General features: G+C 38.5%; 1 protein-coding gene across 1 annotated transcript in view; it reads left to right on the top strand.

Annotated features, from left to right (window-relative positions):
- RYR2 (ryanodine receptor 2) overlaps window positions 1-21877 on the top strand; it is a 753550-nt gene that overhangs the window by 492553 nt on the left and 239120 nt on the right. The window contains exons 31-32 of the mRNA XM_072822940.1: window positions 20242-20450; window positions 20919-21271. Of these exons, the coding sequence (XP_072679041.1) occupies window positions 20242-20450; window positions 20919-21271 (562 nt within the window). The remainder of the gene's footprint in view (window positions 1-20241; window positions 20451-20918; window positions 21272-21877) is intronic.

Here is a 21877-nt window from a genome sequence, read left to right as displayed (position 1 = left end):
ATTTTTATTTATTTATGATAGTCACAGAGAGAGAGAGAGACAGGCAGAGACATAGGCAGAGGGAGAAGCAGGCTCCATGCACCGGGAGCCTGATGTGGGATTCGATCCTGGGTCTCCAAGATCATGCCCTGGGGCAAAGGCAGGCGCCAAACCGCTGCGCCACCCAGGGATCCCGGAAATATATATTTCCATTGATCTTACCACATAGTTATTTTGATTGCTTTTATTAAAGCCAGTGTATATGTTTGAGTTCACTGTCTTTGTAGCAATAAAGAGGAATTATGATGGTAAAACATGCCAAATCAAGCATGGCACAGATATAAAGACATGTAGATGTAAGAAGAATTTAAATATAGAACATTTACAAAATCTTTTAGTATTTTAGCAACTACAGTATATTCCTGTGCTAAGAAATCTGTTGTAAAAAAAAAAAAACCTGTCATAGTAAATTGTTTTTCAAACTTGTGATATGACAAGAAACAAAATTGGAAGTGATGAGAATTGGAATAAAGGGAACAGCAAATCTATCATTATTTGCTGATAACATATTTGCAGAGAAAACTGTAAAGAATCTATAGTCATTACTACGAATAACTGAAGCATTTAGTAAGGTAGCACTTCTATGCTAGATGCAAACCTGAGACTAAATTAAGGAGAAGATAGCATTCACAGTAACATCAGGTATCTTCAGTAACTATAGCTATCACTCTAACAGAAGGTGTACGATGCCTTTATAGAGAAAATCATTAAACTTTATTGAGAGATTAATTTTGTTAAGAGATTCATCATATATAGTTAGCTGATCTTTGACAAGGATACCAAGAATACATAATGGGAAATGGATAGTCTCTTTAATAACTGGTGCTTGGAAAACTGGATATCCACATGTAAAAAACGCAATTGGATCTTTTATCCAATTATGGACCATATGCAATGTTTTTATGACTATACACAAAAATCAACTCAAAATGGACTAGACTTAATTATAAGACCCTAAACTGTACAATTCCAAGAAGAAACAGGGAAAAAGCTATTTGGCAGTAGTTTTAGCAATGATTTTTTTTTTTTTTTTTTTTTGGTATAACACCAAAAGCAGTCAAGAAAAGAAAAATGGACAAGTGGAATTGCATTACAAATTGAAAACTTTTTTCACAAGAAAGGATGCCATCAATGCAATGAAAAGGCAGGCTATGGGATGGGAAAACATATTTGCAAACCTTGTATCTGATAAAGGATACTTTTAGGGGATCCCTGGGTGGCTCAGCAGTTTGGCGCCTGCCTTTGGCCCGGGGCACAATCCTGGGGTCCCGGGATCGAGGCTCGGGCTCCCAGCGTGGAGCCTGCTTCTCCCTCTGCCTGTGTCTCTGCCTCTCTGTCTTTCTCTATGTCTGCCATGAATAAATAGGTAAGTGAATCTTAAAACAAAAAATTAAAGGATACTTTTCAAAATATATAAGGAGGTCCTGCAACTCATTGGCAAAAACAATAACAGTCAGTTTATTTTAAAAATAGACAAAGGAACTGAATAGATTTTTCTCCAAAGAAGACATACAAGTGGCCAATAGTTATATGGAAAGGTGCTCAACAACATTAATTACCAGGGAGATGCAAATCAACACCATAATGAGTTATCATTTCACAGCTGTCAGAATGGCTGTGATCAAAAAAACACTAAAGATAGCAAAGATGCAGAGAAAAGGAAACCCTCATGCACTGCTGGTGGGAATGTCAACTGGTACATTGCCAGATTATTTACAACAGCCAAGGTAAATAAACAACTTAAGTGTCTATTGACAGGTGAATGAATAAAGAAAATGTGAAATGTACATACAATGGAATATTACTCAGCCTTAGAAAAGAAGTAAATTCTGCCATTTGTGCTAACAGGGATAGCTGGAGAATATTATACTATGTGAAGTAAGCCAGATATAGCAGAACAAATACTAAAGTATTACATGATACACTTAGAAGATGAATCTAAAATAGTCAAAATCAGAAGCAGAGAGTAGAATAGTGGCTGTCAGGGGGCTAAGGAAAGGGAGAAATAGAGAAGTATCGTCAAAGAATACAAACCTTCAGTCATGCAAGACGAGTTAGTCCTAGAGAGCTCTTGTCTTTAGTTAACCATAGGCCTGAATTATATGCCTAAATTTTTGCAAAGAAGGTAGATCTTAAGTTGTGTTCTTATCTCACCCCTTCACATACACATTAATGATGATGATGATGATGATGATGATAAAAATAAGAGGGCAGGGGAAAGCTTTTGGAGATGATTGATATGTTTATGAAGTAGATTGTGATGATATCATGCGTGTGTATATATAAAAATATTATACACTCATCTCTAAACTCATCCAATTGTGTACATTAAGTATGTATAGTTTTTAGTTTTAAAAAGAGATTTACTACTCAGTAAATGAGAGCTGTACTATGTTCACGGAGAAGACAATAGCCTTAAGATATTAATTCTTCCAAAATTGATGTATGGGTTCAATCCAAACATCATGCTTTGTCTATTAAAGTCTCAAGAAGATTTTCATGGGACTTGATATAATGTTTCCAAAATGTATATAGAAGAGTAAAAGACTAAAATATCTAGATTACTTATGATAAAGAAGAGCAAGGATAGGTATATGTTCTATTGTATTTATTTTGAAGGATAAAATAAAATTTTTTGAAGATTTAAAGAGAGTGCATGTATGTACATACAGAGTGGAGAGGGACAGGGACGGGGAGAGAGAGGGAGGATCTTCAGCAGATAACATGCTGAGCATGGAGCAGGATACAGGGCTCCATCTCATGACTCCCAAGATCATGACAAGCCAAAACCAAGAGTTAGACGCTTAACTGACTGAGCCGCCCAGGTGCCCCAATAAGGATTTATTTTGAAGCTAAAGTAATTAAGACAGAGTAGTATTGGTGCAGGGATAAGCAAATTAATCAAAAAGATAAAGTGGAGATGATAAAAGAACATCAGCCCAGGTATGGAACCTTATAATACAGTGGGTGGCATGTCAGAGTGGTGGGGAGAGATTGTAAAAAAATAGAATCTGAATGAAAAAAAGATGAAATTGGATCATTTCCTCACACTGTATATGTGACAGCCAGCCCCAAATGGACTGAGATCTTAAATATCAAAAATAAAACTGCAAATCTTGGTAGGAAATAGAGGTAAATCTTTTTAGACTATGGGGTAGGAAACTTTTATCGTAGAGTAGAACAAACAAATATAAACAAAAACCCAATGACTATAAAAGACTGGTAAATCTGTCTATACAAATTTAATAACTTTCATTAAATGAACAATCACAGAAAACCTTAAGGGGAATGGAAAAACAACTTATTAGTGGGGTTGGGGAATCCAAATGCAATGTAAACAACTGAAAAAAGTGTTAGTATTAAGAAAAACATAAGGAACTGAAATGACTAAGAAAAAGAATGAAAAGTCATGAGTAGACATCTCATAGAAGAAATTCAGATAGACAATAAACATTTGAGGAAATGTTTGTTAATATTAATGATCAGGGAAAAGTGAAACATGATTAGATGCCATTAAACATCCATTCTGTTGGCAAAAATGTTTTAGAGATCGGGCAGAACTAAGTACTGGCTTTCTTTTTTTTTTATAATAAATTTGTTTTTTATTGGTGTTCAATTTACCAACACAGAATAACACCCAGTGCTCATCCCGTCAAGTGCGCCCCTCAGTGCCCATCAACCATTCAACCCAACCCCCCGCCCTCCTCCCCTTCCACCACCCCTAGTTTGTTTCCCAGAGTTAGGAGTCTTTATGTTCTGTCTCCCTGATATTTCCCACACATTTCTTCTCCCTTCCCTTATATTCCCTTTCACTATTATTTATATTCCCCAAATGAATGAGAACATATAATGTTTGTCCTTCTCCAAAAGACTTACTTCACTCAGCATAATCCCCTCCAGTTCCATCCGCGTTGAAGCAAATGGTGGGTATTTGTCATTTCTAATGGCTGAGGAATATTCCATTGTATACATAGACCACATCTTTATCCATTCATCTTTTGATGGACACCGAGGCTCCTTCCAGTTTGGCTGTGTGGACATTGCTGCTAGAAACATTGGGGTGCAGGTGTCCTGGTGTTTCACTGCATCTGTATCTTTGGGGTAAATCCCCAGCAGTGCAATTGCTGGGTCGTAGGGCAGGTCTATTTTTAACTCTTTGAGGAACCTCCACACAGTTTTCCAGAGTGGCTGCACCAGTTCACATTCCCACCAACAGTGCAAGAGGGTTCCCTTTTCTCCGCATCCTCTCCAACATTTGTGGTTTCCTGCCTTGTTAATTTTCCCCATTCTCACTGGTGTGAGGTGGGATCTCATTGTGGTTTTGATTTGTATTTCCCTGATGGCAAGTGATGCAGAGCATTTTCTCATGTGCATGTTGGCCATGTCTATGTCTTCCTCTGTGAGATTTCTCTTCATGTCTTTTGCCCATTTCATGATTGGATTGTTTGTTTCTTTGGTGTTGAGTTTAAGAAGTTCTTTATAGATCTTGGAAACTAGCCCTTTATCTGATAGGTCATTTGCAAATATCTTCTCCCATTCTGTAGGTTGTCTTTTAGTTTTGTTGACTGTATCCTTTGCTGTGCAAAAGCTTCTTATCTTGATGAAGTCCCAATAGTTCATTTTTGCTTTTGTTTCTTTTGCCTTCGTGGATGTATCTTGCAAGAAGTTACTGTGGCTGAGTTCAAAAACGGTGTGGCCTGTGTTCTCCTCTAGGATTTTGATGGAATCTTGTCTCACATTTAGATCTTTCATCCATTTTGAGTTTATCTTTGTGTCTGGTGAAAGAGAGTGGTCTAGTTTCATTCTTCTGCATGTGGATGTCCAGTTTTCCCAGCACCATCTATTGAAGAGACTGTCTTTCTTCCAATGGATAGTCTTTCCTCCTTTATCGAATATTAGTTGACCATAAAGTTGAGGGTCTACTTCTGGGTTCTCTATTCTGTTCCATTGATCTATGTGTCTGTTTTTGTGCCAGTGCCGCACTGTCTTGATGACCACAGCTTTGTAGTACAACCTGAAATCTGGCATTGTGATGACCCCAGATATGGGTTTCTTTTTTAAAATTCCCCTGGCTATTCGGGGTCTTTTCTGATTCCACACAAATCTTAAAATAATTTGTTCTAACTCTGAAGAAAGTCCATGGTATTTTTTTTTTAAATTTTTATTTATTTATGATAGTCACACAGAGAGAGAGAGAGAGGCAGAGACACAGGCAGAGGGAGAAGCAGGCTCCATGCACCAGGAGCCCGACGTGGGATTCGATCCCGGATCTCCAGGATCGCGCCCTGGGCCAAAGGCAGGCGCCAAACCGCTGCGCCACCCAGGGATCCCAGTCCATGGTATTTTGATAGGGATTGCATTAAACGTGTAAATTGCCCTGGGTAACATTGACATTTTCACAATATTAATTCTGCCAATCCATGAGCATGGAATATTTTTCCATCTCTTTGTGTCTTCCTCAATTTCTTTCAGAAGTGTTCTATAGTTTTGAGGGTATAGATCCTTTACGTCTTTGGTGAGGTTTATTCCTAGGTATCTTATGCTTTTGGGTGCAATTGTAAATGGAATTGACTCCTTAATTTCTCCTTCTTCAGTCTCATTGTTAGTGTATAGAAATGCCATTGATTTCTGGGCATTGATTTTTGTATCCTGCCACGCTACCAAATTGCTGTATGAGTTCTAGCAATCTTGGGGTGGAGGCTTTTGGGTTTTCTAGGTAGAGTATCATGTCATTGGTGAAGAGGGAGAGTTTGACTTCTTCTTTGCCAATTTGAATGCCTTTAATGTCTTTTTGTTGTCTGATTGCTGAGGCTAGGACTTCCAGTACTATGTTGAATAGCAGTGGTGAGAGTGGACATCCCTGTCTTGTTCCTGATCTTAGGGGAAAGGCTCCCAGTGCTTCCCCATTGAGAATGATATTTGCTGTGGGCTTTTCGTAGATGGCTTTTAAGATGTTGGTGAATGTTCCCTCTATCCCTACACTCTGAAGAGTTTTGATCAGGAATGGATGTTGTATTTTGTTAAATGCTTTCTCTGCATCTAATGAGAGGATCGTATGGTTCTTGGATTTTCTCTTGCTGATATGATGAATCACATTGATTGTTTGATGAGTGTTGAACCAGCCTTGTGTCCCGGGGATAAATCCTACTTGGTCATGGTGAATAATTTTCTTAATGTATTGTTGGATCCTATTGGCTAGTATCTTGTTGATAATTTTTGCATCCATGTTCATGAGGGATATTGGTCTGTAATTCTCCTTTTTGGTGGGGTCTTTGTCTGGTTTTGGAATTAAGGTGATGCTGGCCTCATAGAACGAGTTTGGAAGTACTCCATCTCTTTCTATCTTTCCAAATAGCTTTAGTAGAATAGGTATGGTTTCTCCTTTAAACGTTTGATAGAATTCCCCTGGGAAGCCATCTGGCCCTGGACTTTTGGTCTTGGGAGGTTTTTGATGACTGCTTCAACTTCCTCCTGGTTATTGGCCTGTTCAGGTTTTCTATTGCTTCCTGTTCCAGTTTTGGTAGTTTGTGGCTTTCCAGGAATGCGTCCATTTCTTCTAGATTGCCTAATTTATTGGTGTATAGCTGTTCATAATATGTTTTTAAAATCGTTTGTATTTCTTTGGTGTTGGTAGTGATCTCTCCTTTCTCATTCATGATTTTATTAACTTGAGTCTTCTCTCTCTTCTTTTTAATAACACTGGCTAATGGTTTATCTATCTTATTAATTCTTTCAAGGACCAACTCCTGGTTTTGTTGATCTGTTCCACAGTTCTTCTGGTCTCGATTTCGTTGAGTTCTGCTCGAATCTTTATTAACTCTCTTCTTCTGCTGGGTGTAGGATCTATGTGCTGTTTTTTCTCTAGCTCCTTTAGGTGTAAGGTTAGGTTTTGTATTTGAGTTCTTTCCATTTTTTGAATGGTGCTTGTATTGCGATGTATTTCCCCCTTAGGACTGCTTTTGCTGCATCCCAAAGATTTTGAACAGTCGTATCTTCATTCTCATTAGTTTCCATGAATCTTTTTAATTCTTCCTTAATTTCCTGGTTGACCCTTTCATCTTTTAGCAGGATGGTTCCTAACCTCCACGTGTTTGAGGTCCTTCCAAACTTCTTGTTGTGATTTAGTTCTAATCTCAAGGCGTTATGGTCTGAGAATATGCAGGGGATGATCCCAATCTTTTGGTATCGGTTCAGACCCGATTTGTGACCCAGTATGTGGTCTATTCTGGAGAAAGTTCCATGTGCGCTTGAGAAGAATGTGTATGCAGTTGAGTTTGGATGTAAAGTTCTGTAGATATCTGTGAAATCCATCTGGTCCAGTGTATCATTTAAAGCTCTCGTTTCTTTGGAGATGTGGTGCTTAGAAGACCTATCAAGTATAGAAAGAGCTAGATTGAAGTCACCAAGTATAAGTGTATTATTATCTAAGTATTTCTTCACTTTGGTTATTAAACGATTTAAATATTTGGCACCTCCCACATTCGGGGCATATATATTGAGGATTGTTAAGTCCTCTTGTTGGATAGATCCTTTAAGTGTGATATAGTGTCCCTCTTCATCTCTCACTACAGTCTTTGGGGTAAATGTTAGTTTATCTGATATAAGGATGGCTACCCCTGCTTTCTTTTGAGGACCATTTGAATGGTAAATGGTTCTCCAACCTTTTATTTTCAGGCTGTAGGTGTCCTTCTGTGTAAAATGAGTCTCTTGTAGACAGCAAATAGATGGGTCCTGCTTTTTTATCCAGTCTGAAACCCTGCGCCTTTTGATGGGGTCATTAAGCCCGTTCACATTCAGAGTTACTATTGAGAGATATGAGTTTAGTGTCATCATGATATCTATTCAGTCCTTGTTTTTGTGGATTGTTCCACTGAACTTCTTCTTAAAGGGGAATTTTAAGAGTCCCCCTTAAAATTTCTTGCAGGGCTGATTTGCAGGTCACATATTCTTTCAGTTCCTGCCTGTCTTGGAAGCTCTTTATCTCTCCTTCCATTTTGAATGAGAGCCTTGCTGGATAAAGTATTCTTGGTTGCATGTTCTTCTCATTTAGGACCCTGAATATATCCTGCCAGCCCTTTCTGGCCTGCCAGGTCTCTGTGGAGAGGTCTGCTGTTACCCTAATACTCCTCCCCATAAAAGTCAGGGATTTCTTGTCTTTTGCTGCTTTAAGGATCTTCTCTTTATCTTTGGAATTTGCAAGTACTGGCTTTCCATAGGACCTCTTACATTGTTCTTAGGAATGCACATGGCACTCTCATTTAAAAATAACAAACAAAGAGTTTGACAATATCTCTGGAAGTTGAATATTTACATACCCATGGCCCAAAAATTCTAGCCTGGTTCCCCAATGACCTTTATATATCTCTACAGCAGGAGGCATGAATAAGAATGTTCATAGGAACACTGCTCACAGTAGCCAAGGCCAGGAAGCCGTCCAATGCACACTTGCAGTTGAGTGGGTGAGTAAAGTGGGAAGCTAAAGTGATAAATGGATTAGGAATATTTCAAGGAGAGAAGTTAAGTCCTAAAAGGTAACTATGGTAGGCAAAGACAGTGCCTCAAAAAGATGTCCTTGTCCTATTCCCTAAAGCCTTTCAATAGATTACCTTATGTGGCAAAGGGATTTTGCAGATATGTTTAAGATAAGAATCTTGAGTTTGGAAGATTCTCTTGTTTTTTCTCTGGATGGTTCCAATGTAATGACAAAGGTCCTTTCTAGAGGGAGGTAGAAGTTAGAGGGGGCAGGAGAGAGAGAAGGAGAGATTTGAAGATGCTGGTTTTGAAGGAGTAAAGGGTCAGGAGTCAGGGAAGGTAGGAAGCCACTAGAAGCTAGAAAGGGCAGGGAACAGATTCTTCCCAGAGTCCAGAGTCACTAGAAGGAATACAAGCCCTGTGGACACTTTGTAGCCCAGTAAAGTCCATTTTGGACTTCTAGCCTTAAGAAATACAAGCTAATAAATTGGTTTTGTTTTAAGCCACTAAATTTGTGGTGTTTTGTTACAAAAGCAATAGGAAATGAATGCAAGGATAATTCAGCATGTTGTTTTTGTAAAAATTGTCAACAACCAAAACTTTCAAAGTATATTTTTAAAGTGCATATAGAGAGAGTAAGAGAGTGCTGATTTTAGGATTTGGGGTGATTGTTTCTTCAGGTGGAAGGAGGCAGGGAAATGGGAAAATCAGCATTATAGGGTTAGATGCAGGCTATTGTTAAGGCTCTAGTTTTTCCTTTGGGTAGTGGGTTAGCAGATGCTTTATAGTGTCTAAAAAGGTTCAGCCAAAGAACAAAGCCAAAGCAGGTCATGATAAGAGTATGTCAGGAATAACAATTTCTAATTAATCCACCTTCCACTTCTATGCACTTGAGATTCTTAAAAAATAAGAGATTCATGAGCATGCCTGTAACTCTTTGGGGAATGATCTAGTAGAGAGGGAGAAATTGATGGTATAAGTCTGGGAGATGATTAACAGAAGTTCCTGATAAAGTGAAGTGAGTGTGATCCCCAGCACAAGCAACCGAGAAGAATTTTTCCATTTACAGCAGAGAAAATATGGGTATGGGTATAAGGAATAATAACAGCCTGTGTGTTTTGAGCACAGTGCCTTATGTTTACAGAGGAGCCCTCTAAGTGAAATGAATGACTTCATCTTTCCACAGTCCCAAGTTTCTTTGCTTTGCTTTTCTCCATCTTCCTCAACTCCCTAATATTTGGTTGCCTTGTGTCCTGTGTGTTACCTTGGTACCTCTTGTTGCTTCCTTCTCTGGAATCCTATTTCTGGGGAGAGGTCTCCTGTCCATGTTCTAACATAGGTCTACACAAGTGAATGCTTTTCAAAAAGATTTCTAAGGATGCATCACCCCTTTAGGGGAGGTTTATCTCATTGAAATCTCTTCTCCCATTCTGAGGTTTTGGTGAGGTAGTGGGAATGGGGGCATGTTTTATCCCCCCTCAGAATTTGTCCTCCATTCTTAGGGTCAGTCTGAGGCCACCTCAGGGAGGGAAGAGCCCTTCATCAAATGCCCAGAGCTGCTCCAGGCCTCAAGGAGAAATGACCTTTTCCTTGGTGAGCTTCTGGTTGGGCTTATCTCTTGCTTTTTAATACCCTCAGAATGGCAAAATCTCAAAGCCTGAGATTTGGTTATTAGCCTAGAGGAAGGAAGCCAGGAAGACTAACCAGTGCCTTTTTCTCTAGATCTCTGGAGAAACTGAAGGAAATCTTGTGGTTCACACATGATGTAACCCAGTGCCCCAATTTAAAAAAAAAAATCAGAATCTTAGTCCCAAATACCAGTTCCTAGCAAATTGTATTTTTTAAAGATTTTATTTATTTATCCATGAGAGACACAGACATAGGCAGAGGGAGAAGTAGGCTCCCCACAGGGAGCCCAATGCAGGATTCTATCCCAGGACCCTGGGATCACAACCTGAGCAGAAGACAGACACTCAACCACTGAGCCACCCAGGCACCCCATAAGCTGTATTTTTTATTTGTCCCATGCCCTCTTCTCTGCCTTATGAGGACAATTTATTAAAAGCATACTCCTAGGGCAAATTTCCATAGATCAAAAACTAATTATCATTGATTTCAATAAGGAAAAATATGAATACATCCCCAAACCTTCAAATTAAACTTCAGCAATAGCAGATTATACTACAGCAATAGCAGATCCCCTAAAATTATGTCAATAGTAAACATAGTTATACCCTAATTTAAAAGCCATTCCCTTCTTTATTTGTTCTTTAGTTTGATCATTTACCAGCTTTACACAGTCACTTTCTTCATTGTCATATACTATACATTTCAGATTCCTTCACAAAATCTAAATGTAAAGAAAAATATAAATGGAAGCAAATCAAAGCAAAATAGCAACAATAAAGCAAAAAAGAAAGACAAACAATGGTGAAAACATGCAAATGGTAAGATATTTACCTGACGTATTGATGGTGCATAGAATTTTCTCTAATACATAACTTGTGTCCCACATGTATTTGAAAGAAGAATCTATGTCATATGAACCAATTCCTACTACTATGAAGATGAATATATGTCATACTTCTGCTGGGGTTTGCCACCTCCTGAAGCATATGAAAAATCAGCTATGCTTACTTAAAAAAAGAAGAAGAAGAGGAAGAAGAAGAAAAGAAGAAGAAGAAGAAGAAAAGAAGGAGGAGGAGGAGGAGGAGGAGGAGGAGGAGGAAGAAATGCCTTGTATGAGTATTAAACAAAATTCTTCCTAGAGTTCAGATTCTTCTAATCCAGGGGTTCCTTCGGGGTTCCTTGGGGCTCAGCAAGCATGGCTTCAGAGATGTGTCTGCTGGCAAATACAGCATTCTGAACTCAGCCATGGCTCTGTCTCATGTGTTTTAGACTGAATTGTGCCCCCCACGCATATTCATATGTTGAAGCCCTAACCCCCTGAAATGCCTGTATTTGGGCCTTTAAAGAAATAATTAGTTAGATGAGCTCATGAGGGTCAGGTCCTAATCTGGGACGACTGGTCCTTATAAGACAGGGACACTGGGCAGCCTGGGGGGCTCAGCAGTTTAGCACCACCTTCGGCCTTGGGCCTGATCCTGGATACCCAGGATTGAGTCCCACGTCGGGCTCCCTGCATGGGGCCTGCTTCTCCCTCTGCCTCTCTCTCTCTCTCTGTCTGTCTTTCATGAATAAATAAATAAATAAAATCTTAAAAAAAAAAAAAGATAGACACTAGCCAAGAAGAGAGATTTCTGGAGAAAAACCAAACCTGTGGACACCCTGATATTGGACTCTTTGTCTCCAGAAATGCAGAAATGTGAAAATAAATTTCTGTTGTTTAACCCACCTGGTCTGTGGTATTTTGTTATGGCAGGTCTAGGAAACTAATACATTGCCCCCTCCACACATGTCCCCTGCTAACCTTGTACTACTCTTCATTTACTATTTTTTTTTTAAGATTTTATTTATTTATTTGACAGAGAGAGGAGCACCAGTAGACACAGCAGGAAGCAGAGGGAGAGGGAGAAGCCAGCTCTCTAATGAGTGAGAGGCTGATGTGGGGCTTGATCCCAGGAATCTGGGATCATGACCTGAGCTGAAGGCAGGTGCCCAACCCACTGAGCCATCTAGTTTTACTCTTAAGTGTGGAGCCTCTTGTTACCAGTATTTTGACGAGCTAATCATACCCTTGATTTAAAGTAAGGAAGAGAGTCATTTAAAATCTTGCCATATGGTGAAAGGATAGTTATTTTGTCTGGAGATTACCCGCGTCTTACACAGTTGGCTGTAAGTATGTGTCTTGTGTTGTATAAATGCCTCATCACACTGGAGCTTTTTTCACCTTTTTGGCTGTTCTGTAAGTAAAGATCAGCTCAGGGCCCTCAGTTTCTAAATCCGTAATGATATAAATCCAGAAATGATGCTTTTGAAGCTCTGCCTGCCACCTGGAAGGACAAAGAGCACAATGGAGTTCCTGGAGCTGAGACCACATAGAATTCCTTTCTACAGGAGCAAAACAGATGAAGATTGTTGTAATTAAAATAACTGCATAGCTTCAGGCTGAAAAGCCCTCTAAGGAGAAAGAGAGGAAAGCATAACTTTCCATTACTAATTTTATCACGCTACCTTTAAAAAGAAAGAAGGAAGCAAACAAAAATCTGGAACTATCAGACTAATACACTTTTCTTATGCTCAGTTGAAATGTTGCAACAGTTTAACCACTTACTGAATAAAGATTTAGAAGATTTTCAACATGACATGAACTTAAGAGTAGAAGGACTGCAGCATCCCAGATCCCTGCTTCCAGTTCCTCCATAACATCTGTCCTTTCTGTCACTAGTGTCACTCTACAAAACCTGCCATTGATATAGACCTCAGGCACAGGTCTGCATCCTACAGGCCTCAGGTGCAGGTCTGTATCACACCTAGGACAGTAACTTACTACGGATCTCCCTAATTAAAAATGAACATTTGTTGGGAGACGAAGTCAGGACTTGTGAGTCACTGCAGTGGGCCATCCAAACAGCCCCAAAATTGTGTTGGGACACTGGATATTTTGAGTGAAGACAAAGGCAATTAGTTTTAAAGTGGAAGACAAATTCTAGAGTATGAAGATGTTGGTAACTAGCATACTCAGTTTCATAATTTTGTCTAGAATCAGAAAGAGGGATCCTAGAAATTCTTTGGACTTTTCCAGGAATAAAGCTCTTAAATATGTATAAATTTAACAAATGAGGAGGATTTTTATTTTGATTATTTAAATTCCAGATTATCTAATTTCTATCTTTTGATTCACATGTATATTTTCTAAACATGTTATTTGGGGAAATTCATTTTGAAATGATTGATGAATTCAGTGAAGACCAAACTCTGCTTAGGTTAAACTGACCAGTTAATTGACATCGACATTGTATATGTTGATGGAAAGAGGACACTTAACAGTATTCAGGATCAAAAATAAACTTTCCTACTGATCTTGATTATCTGAAATCAACCATGAGCCAGGAAAAAAATATGGGGATGTCACTATTGTGCCAAAGTTTGTCTAACAAAGTCTCTGCACTAAAGATGCACTTGAAACATAGTAAATTCTTGATGTCCTCACTTAGCGTATTTATTCATTTTCTAAGCCAAAGTGGAATAGAAGTAGCAGATTTCTTGTCTTAAGCCCTGGGTTCTAGACCCAATTCTGAAAATAATTCTTCTTGTATGACTTTGGGCAAATAGCCTCTCCGTTTTCATTTCCTTGAAATTCAAAGCTCTAGCTGGAAATGATCTCTTTATGCCCCTTCCAGTTCTAAAGATCACAGAAATTCGGGATGGCTCAGTGGTTAAGTGTCTGCCTTTGGCTCAGGGCATGATCCATCTGGATCCATCTTGATCCATCTGATCAAGTCCCGCATCAGGCTCCCTGTGAGGAGCCTGCTTCTCCCTCTGCCCTTCTCTGCCTCTCTGTCTCTCATGAATAAATAAATAAAATCTTTAAAAAAAATAATAAAATAAAGATCCCAAAAATCTAAGGCAAGTGTGTCTTGTTTCTGTTTTTTTCTCCCTTTTGCATTGTTGATTCAAAGTCTTGCTTCCCATTTAACTAGCTATAGGATCTTAGACAAATGACTTAACATCTTGTTTCCTCATCTTGAAAAATGAGGCTAATATTTTATAATAAATGGGAAAGTGTTTATATATTATCTGGCATATACTAAGCCACTATTAAGTGTTACCCTTCCTTTTGATCAAATAATTCAAATTTACATGGTAGTCTAATATTGGCCATTTTTACTGCTTCTGGCCATTTGGTTTTTGTTATAAATCTGGATTCATATCTGTAGTTCAGAAATTTGAGGTCTGAAACTGTATGTTCTTACAACAAGCTGGTACGCTTGTGATCAGCTTCATCTTCTTTCAATTTAGCCCCCGCCACAGATTTCACGCCTGCATCACACCCCCACATCCTGTGACTGCCAGTTCCTTTGCTGGACTTACACACTTGTCACACACCCCTCTGCTCCAGAGCAGGGAGGCTCATCAGTGGGTAAAGTTAAAATTTGCTGAAGCCATCTGTCTTTTGTTGGAGGAAGCAGTTTAACCATACGTTGTAGCTACTGTTTTAACAGATTTACAAATGGCTAGGGTGGGTCTGGCTCAGCCCCAAGAAACCAATTGGACTCATGTGTACTAATTTAAGATCTCACTGTTGGGAAGAAAACTTCCCTTAGATATCATCAGGCTTTGTTATTTGCAGGGTGTCAGTTAAGGTAACTGGAATAGAAGATGGAGAACCCAAAACACAGGAAGGTAGGACCAAAATTTTACTTATGCTAGGGTATATGCCTGAATTTGTGGAAATCTTTTTTCTTGTATTAGAATATGTGTGTGTCCAGCTTATTTCAAACTCATAAAGAATTTGAACTTCAATACCATGTTTTGCTATGGGCAATTATTAAGAGTAATGTCATTTATCAACCCATCTTTAATTTATGGCAAACATCCTGTGAGTCTTGATAGCACTAATTATTTCCTGACTTTGTCTGTCTGTCTATCTATCTATCTATCTACCTATCTATAACTGTATATATTTACTTGTTATGCCTACACAAAGATAAGCTCCAGAAAGGGACTCTTTTCCATTCTGTTCACAGCTGTATCCCTAGCCAAGAATAGTTCTTGGCTAGGTGCTCACTAAATATTAGTTCATGGTAGGTGCTCACTAAATATTTGTTGAGTGGTAGGACCTGGTACTATAAGGAGACAATGTTGAATAGTAACTTAGAGCAGCAGGGATTGGCACCCTAAGGCCTGAAGCAGATCCAGCTTGCCACCTGTTTTTGTAAATAAAGTTTTATTGGTATACAGTCACACTCATTCATTTATTTATATGGCCACTTTTGCACTTCAGATCAGGTTTGAGTAGTTTCTTCAGGCTATTTGGCCTACAGAACCTAAGATCTGGTTATTTATTGTCCTGGCTTAAAGCATGGACCTTAGGATCTGGCAGGCCTGGATTTCTTTTCTGGCCACTTAAATTGTGAGCAGGCGATTTAAGCTACAGTGTTGATTGCCACGTCTGGAAAGTGATAATAATGATTCCAATCTCAATGAATGGTTGTTAATGTTCAGTGAGAGGAGCACTGGATAAAATCACTCAGAGACCATCAGCCACTACTAGGGGGCCTCGTGTGATGGGCATGTCATCCATTGTCTGAACCTTTATTGGCAAGTACTTTTCCAATAGCTGCAAGTGGGTGAGGCCTGACCCTTCTGTCAGGTGACTGAGAAGTATCTATAGTTTCTCTCCACTCTGTGCTCTGTTGTCATGGCCATCCATTCGTTCCCGCTTTGGATATGCTAACTTAAAAACATCCGATTTGAGCTCCTGGGTAGCTCAGTCATTAAGTGTTTGCCTTTGGCTTAGGTCATGATCTCAGAATCCTGGGATCAAGCCCCACATGGGCCTCCCTGCTCAACGGGGAGCCTGCTTCTCCCTCTCTTCCCCACTTGTGCTATCTCTTTCTATTTCTGTCTCTCTCTCTCTCTCTCAAATAAATAAAATCTTAAAAAAATAAAAATAAAAGCATGTAATTTTTAGAAATATTGGTTGTCTTATTATCACAGCAGTTATAAAAGCTGTGTCTTCAGAGCCACCTGGGTGGAACCGTCAGTTAAATGGCTGATTCTTGATTTGGGTTCAGGTCATGATCTCAGGGTTGTGAGAGAAAGCCCTGTGTCAGGCTCCACACTGGACATAGAGTCTGCTTAAGATCTCTCTCTCCTTCTACACCTCATCCCCCTCCTGGCTAGTGCTCGCTCTCTCTCTCTCTCTTTCTCTCTCTCCCCCTTCTTCCCCCAGGCTAGCATTCTCTCTCACTCTCCCTCTCTACAAACAAAACAAAACAAAATTGCATCTTCAGAAGTCACAGTGTGATTTAACTTTTATTAGTTCTACTTCATCTAAATTAAAAAGAGGAAGAAACCATATGCCCATTTCTACTTATGGATGCACTGTCATGAATACATTCTTTAAAGGGAACTAAAACAGGAAAACAGTAAAAATACCATGTACAAGTGTGTATTTACTTTAAACTAATGAAAAATTACATCTATTTATATATCAAAAAGTAATAAATTCTGGTCAAATATTTGGAAAATACCAAGGAGTATAATGAAAATGGGTAAAATATATATATATTCTCATTATCCAGAGACAACTTTGACTTTTTTTTTGCTTTGCTGAAATTTGACTTTAATGTATTATTTCTTCCATTTAAAGCCTTGAAATGTGAAAATAATTTTCTCCAGCTACTTTTTAAAGTTAGTATTATAAATGTTGTTTCAAGCTAGAACACATTTAAAGAAGTTTTTTTATTGTTTTTAACCAATTTTATATTTTGAGAAATAGCCTTTCAGAAAAGTGTAAGAACAGTGCAATGAACACCTGTTTACCCTTCACTTGGACTCACCACTTGTTTCTATTTTGCTATATTGGTTTTCTCTCTCTCTGCAGTTATATTCAGAGTAGTACTAAACATGATTATTTCATGCCCACACATACTTAATTTTGTGCATATATCATAATTATCCATTCTTTCATTGTGAATATTTAGTTTCTTTTACCCTCCCCCCCATTTTAAAATTTTGTTCACTGAGCGCCAGGTTTTAAGCACCATCCACAGAGGATCTCATTTTTAAAACCATAATCCCATGGAGTAGATGTTACAGAAGAAAGGATTAGAGCTTAAAGAATTTAAGTAGCTGGTCAAAGGTCAAATAGCTGAGAAGTGGTAGAACTGAGATTTTATTTTATTTTTTATTTATTTGCTCATGAGAGACCCAGAGAGAAGCAGAGACACAGGCAAAGGGAAAAGCAGGCTCCCTGTGGGGAGCCCATTGTGGGACTTGATCCCAGGACCCTGGAATCATGACCTGAGCCAAAGGCAAATGCTCAACCACTGAGCCACCCACGTGCCCTGGAACTGAGATTTTAATGCAGGTCTCTCAGACTTGAAACCGTGTGATCTTAGCCATGTCATCGGACCTAAACCCATTTGCCATCTCAGAAGATAACTCCTCTAAGGAACCTCCCTGAATTCACCTCTGTCTTCTTCCTCTGCTCTTACCACCCCTCTCTGTAGATGACTCAGGAGTTCTAACTTCTTTACCTTTCTTTCCCCCTCATTAGACTGTGAGAACATTTGGGCTGATGTCTCTGTCTTAGTCAACTATTGTTTCCAGTTTCTGACACATGGCAGGTGCTCATAAGTATTTATTGGATAAGGAAATAAATGGTTGAAAGTGTCTTAATGCATATTAATTACTAAAATGATCTCCATAGATTTTATACTAATTTATTTATTATTTTTTAAAAATTTTTTTAAATTTAATTTTATTGGCAAGATTTCTGGTATTGAACTCACCACACATTCAGCAGCTTGAGCTTCAACAAGCTGACCTTGCTTGACTACTTTATATTCACATTGCTCTTACACATTTCTGTATGAGAAAGAGGTTGGTATATTCTGGTTCTCCAGTTTATTAAATGAATAGTTTATTTTTACAAAGGCTGTTACTTGCTTTCATATTAAAATACACACTCAGTGAAGAAAATTCGTTAAATTGAGAGACAGGAAAAGAACAGAAAGTGTCAAAAATTCTACCATTCTGTATCTTTTTTTCATTCTGTAACTTTTTTCCCATTCTTTGTTAATAAAAAGATTTCTGATGGTTTCCGAGCTTTAATAATAAATAATATTTCCAGCTTTAGAAACAAATCACATGAATCTTTGTGTGCAAGTTACTTTTTTTAAAAGATTTATTTATTTATTTATTTATTTATTTATTTATTTATTTATTTATGAGAGAGAGAGAGAGAGAGAGAGAGAGGTAGAGGAGAAGCAGTCTCCACGCAGGGACCCTGACGTGGGACTTAATCCTGGGTCTCCAGGATTACGCTCTGGGCTGAAGGCGGTGCTAACCTGCTGAGCCACCGGGCTGCCCACTTGGGGTTTTTTTTTGAATGAAAATATTTCAAACACAGAAAAGTTTAGATAGTAGTGTAACAAACTCCCAAAGATCTACTGTGCAAGTATTTATAGCTTCACTTATAAGATAGGGATTCCTTCTACATGTAAAGTGCCTCAGAAATAATAAGTGTTTACAATCTGAGATGTTTCTATCTTGGTATCCCTTAGTTTATGTAAAATGGATGTTTGATATGCCAGTTTATGCAAATGTAGCTTAAGCTACTTCAGATCTATTGTATTTATCCAATCCTTTCCTTTGATTCCTTTGGGGACACTTATTTAAAACAATTTCCCTTGACTGCTGCTTCAGGAGCTGTCACAGCTGCAGATGCAGCTGTGGGTTTTAGTTTTAACTAGAAATTCATCATTCGCACTTCCTTGAACACAGCTGGGTGTGATCTTGCTTCCTGGTCGGTAGCACTGTTCTACAACCATTTATTTGGGTATGTATCGATGAATACAAACTGAGTGAAATCATTATGAATCATAGGATGTGGTTTTTACTGTCTCATGTTATTTTAAGGGTCATGTATTGCTTTTATTGTCACTAATTTCAATAAGGGAAGAAATGGAAATCCTAATGGTAAGCAATTGCTAGCTTATTCTTAGGACCCACTGCCTTTTTGATCTGTAAATTAGATCTACTCTGCAGCCTGTATTCCAATACATTATTTATTATGCTGACTACCTGAATTTCTGTGTAAAATATTCTAGAAGGAAATGAAGAGTACATAAGCATCTCCCCACACTGAAAAATTTCATCTCAGCCCCTTGCTAAACATAGTGGATTCCAAAGAATTCAAACAAACAACAGAATTAATAGTTTCCCCTTTTTATTCAGTGGGGGAAAAATTTACTCATCCCGCCACACATTAGATTAGCTGATGAAATATTTTGGTTTTCTCCTCTATTGCTTTTTGCTATTGGTTTTCATTTAGTTTCTTGTTGACTTACACTTTGATTTCTTATCTTAATTATTCAGGTCAGATGTGAATTGCTCTACTTAATCTATTATGGCAGTCACATTGAAGGAAAAGGGTCAAATGGAGGAGTTTCAGTGGGATTTTTGGCAACTACTTCTAAATATTTACTTATTTACATCTATTTTTCTACACGGATCTAGTGTACCCCAGAAAAAAAGTGGCGCAATTTTTCTCAAAGATGAAAAGCAGCTATAAATGAATGAAAACTTTTAAAAATGTTGTCTCCAATCCTTTTTCCTAGGTGTAAAGAAATCTGTGGCTCAGGCTGTGCTCAGTATTTGCATGTTTCCAGGGCTTGTGCTACATTGAAGAGCAATGCACTTTGGCATTTACTTCTTTCTTACCTTCCCTCTATGTGGGAGTCCCATGTACTCCTGAGCTAAGAGGCTGTGGCATGGGGACAGCCTTGTCTTACTGTACCCCCTAAGATCCCTGGAGGACTAAGGGCTACTGAGCATTTATCTTATTTTACAGAAGTCCAGGGTGAAAGAAGAGTTTTCTCTAGGGGCCACATTTAATAAATTAGGATCAAATGCTGGTCTTATGACCCTTGCATTTAATACTTAGCATCAGTGGTCCCTTTTCTCCAAATATTGTTTTACCTTATGCCAACGTCTTTCCCAAAGACAAGAGTTCTGGAGCTGTGCTTTTAGAAATTCCATACAAACAGGCTGTCATACTAACGATACTGAACATTTGATTTTTTTTTTTCTTCCCAGGATTCATTCCTGTCTGTAGCCTTGGAGTGGCTCAAGTGGGCAGGATGAACTTTGGAAAGGATGTCAGCACCTTGAAATATTTCACCATCTGTGGCTTACAAGAGGGCTATGAACCATTTGCTGTCAACACAAACAGGGATATTACCATGTGGTTAAGCAAGAGGCTTCCTCAGTTTCTCCAGGTCCCATCAAATCATGAGCATATCGAGGTTTGCTTTTTCTTTAAAATTCAGAAAATTGCCAAAAACCAGGGATGGAATGTCTTAACACAGGGGAATTCCAACTTGGACTGTTATTGCTGCTTACTTAAAAAGATGGCCCTAATGTGTTACATAGCAGTGGAATCTGAGCACAGCATTAGGTTCTCATTTTAGGTACTTTATGAGTACCTGACTGATTAACAATGAGTAATTCTCTGTTTATATAGGCAACCCTAGGCTCAATCTGAATAAATATAATTGTATCATGAATTTCCCAAACTGTCTTTTGAATGAGAAGCAGGACTATGAGTCTATCTGTAACACAGTACTCTCTGTGTTTAATCATGTCACTTACAAAATTATGCAATGTGTGGGCCATGTTTGGGTTTTGAAGATGTAATGTCTATTAGAGATCTTTAGAATCAAGAGATCAACCACATTGATTCAAATTTGAACTATCGCTTCTTCATTTGCTAGGTGACCAGAATAGATGGCACCATAGACAGTTCTCCATGTTTAAAGGTCACTCAGAAGTCCTTTGGTTCTCAGAACAGCAGCACCGATATCATGTTCTATCGCCTGAGCATGCCCATCGAGTGCGCAGAAGTTTTTTCCAAGACGGTAGCAGGAGGACTCCCAGGCACTGGCCTCTTTGGGCCCAAGAATGATCTGGAGGACTATGATGCAGATTCTGACTTTGAGGTTCTAATGAAGACCGCTCATGGCCATCTCGTGCCAGATCGAGTTGACAAAGACAAGGAAGCCACAAAACCAGAGTTTAATAACCACAAAGATTATGCTCAAGAAAAGCCTTCTCGTCTGAAACAAAGGTCGCTGATATTTGCAACAAGATTTTAAATATATAGTTATTATGTGGGGAGGAGTACAGTAGAGAGCAAGGAACTTTCCAGTGTCATTTCTTCCCTCCTCCTCTTCCTCTTCATGTAAAGGATTCGGCAGGACAATAAAGCAACTTGTTGGCCATCTCATTTGTTACCACAGAAATTATCTAGCCTAAGATTACTAAGAGAACTTATTTAAGGCACTTATTTATTGTGATGAGAAACACATAACAAAATTTATCATTTTAGCCATTTTTTTAAGTGTACAGTTGAGAGTGGTGTTAAGTATATTCACATTGTTGTAAGACAGGTCTCCAAAACTGTTTAATCTTGCATAATGGAAACTCTGTACCCATGAAACAACTCTCCTTTACCATCCCCCCACCAGCTTTTTATTTCTGTTCTGCTCTTTATTTCTACGAATTTGACCACTGTATAAAGTGGATTCATACTGTATTTTTTTTCAGTGTGTAACTGACTTAACTCACTGGTGTAATATCCTCAAGTTCATCCATGTTGTTGCACATGTCAGAATTTCTTTCCTTTATATAAAGGCTGAATATTATCCCACTGGGTATAGACACATTTTGTTGA

This window comes from Canis lupus, chromosome 4, assembly GCF_048164855.1.
Source record: "Canis lupus baileyi chromosome 4, mCanLup2.hap1, whole genome shotgun sequence".
Taxonomy (NCBI): domain Eukaryota; kingdom Metazoa; phylum Chordata; class Mammalia; order Carnivora; family Canidae; genus Canis; species Canis lupus.
Note: the sequence above shows the minus strand (reverse complement) of the source record. Positions and strands in the feature narration are given on the sequence as shown.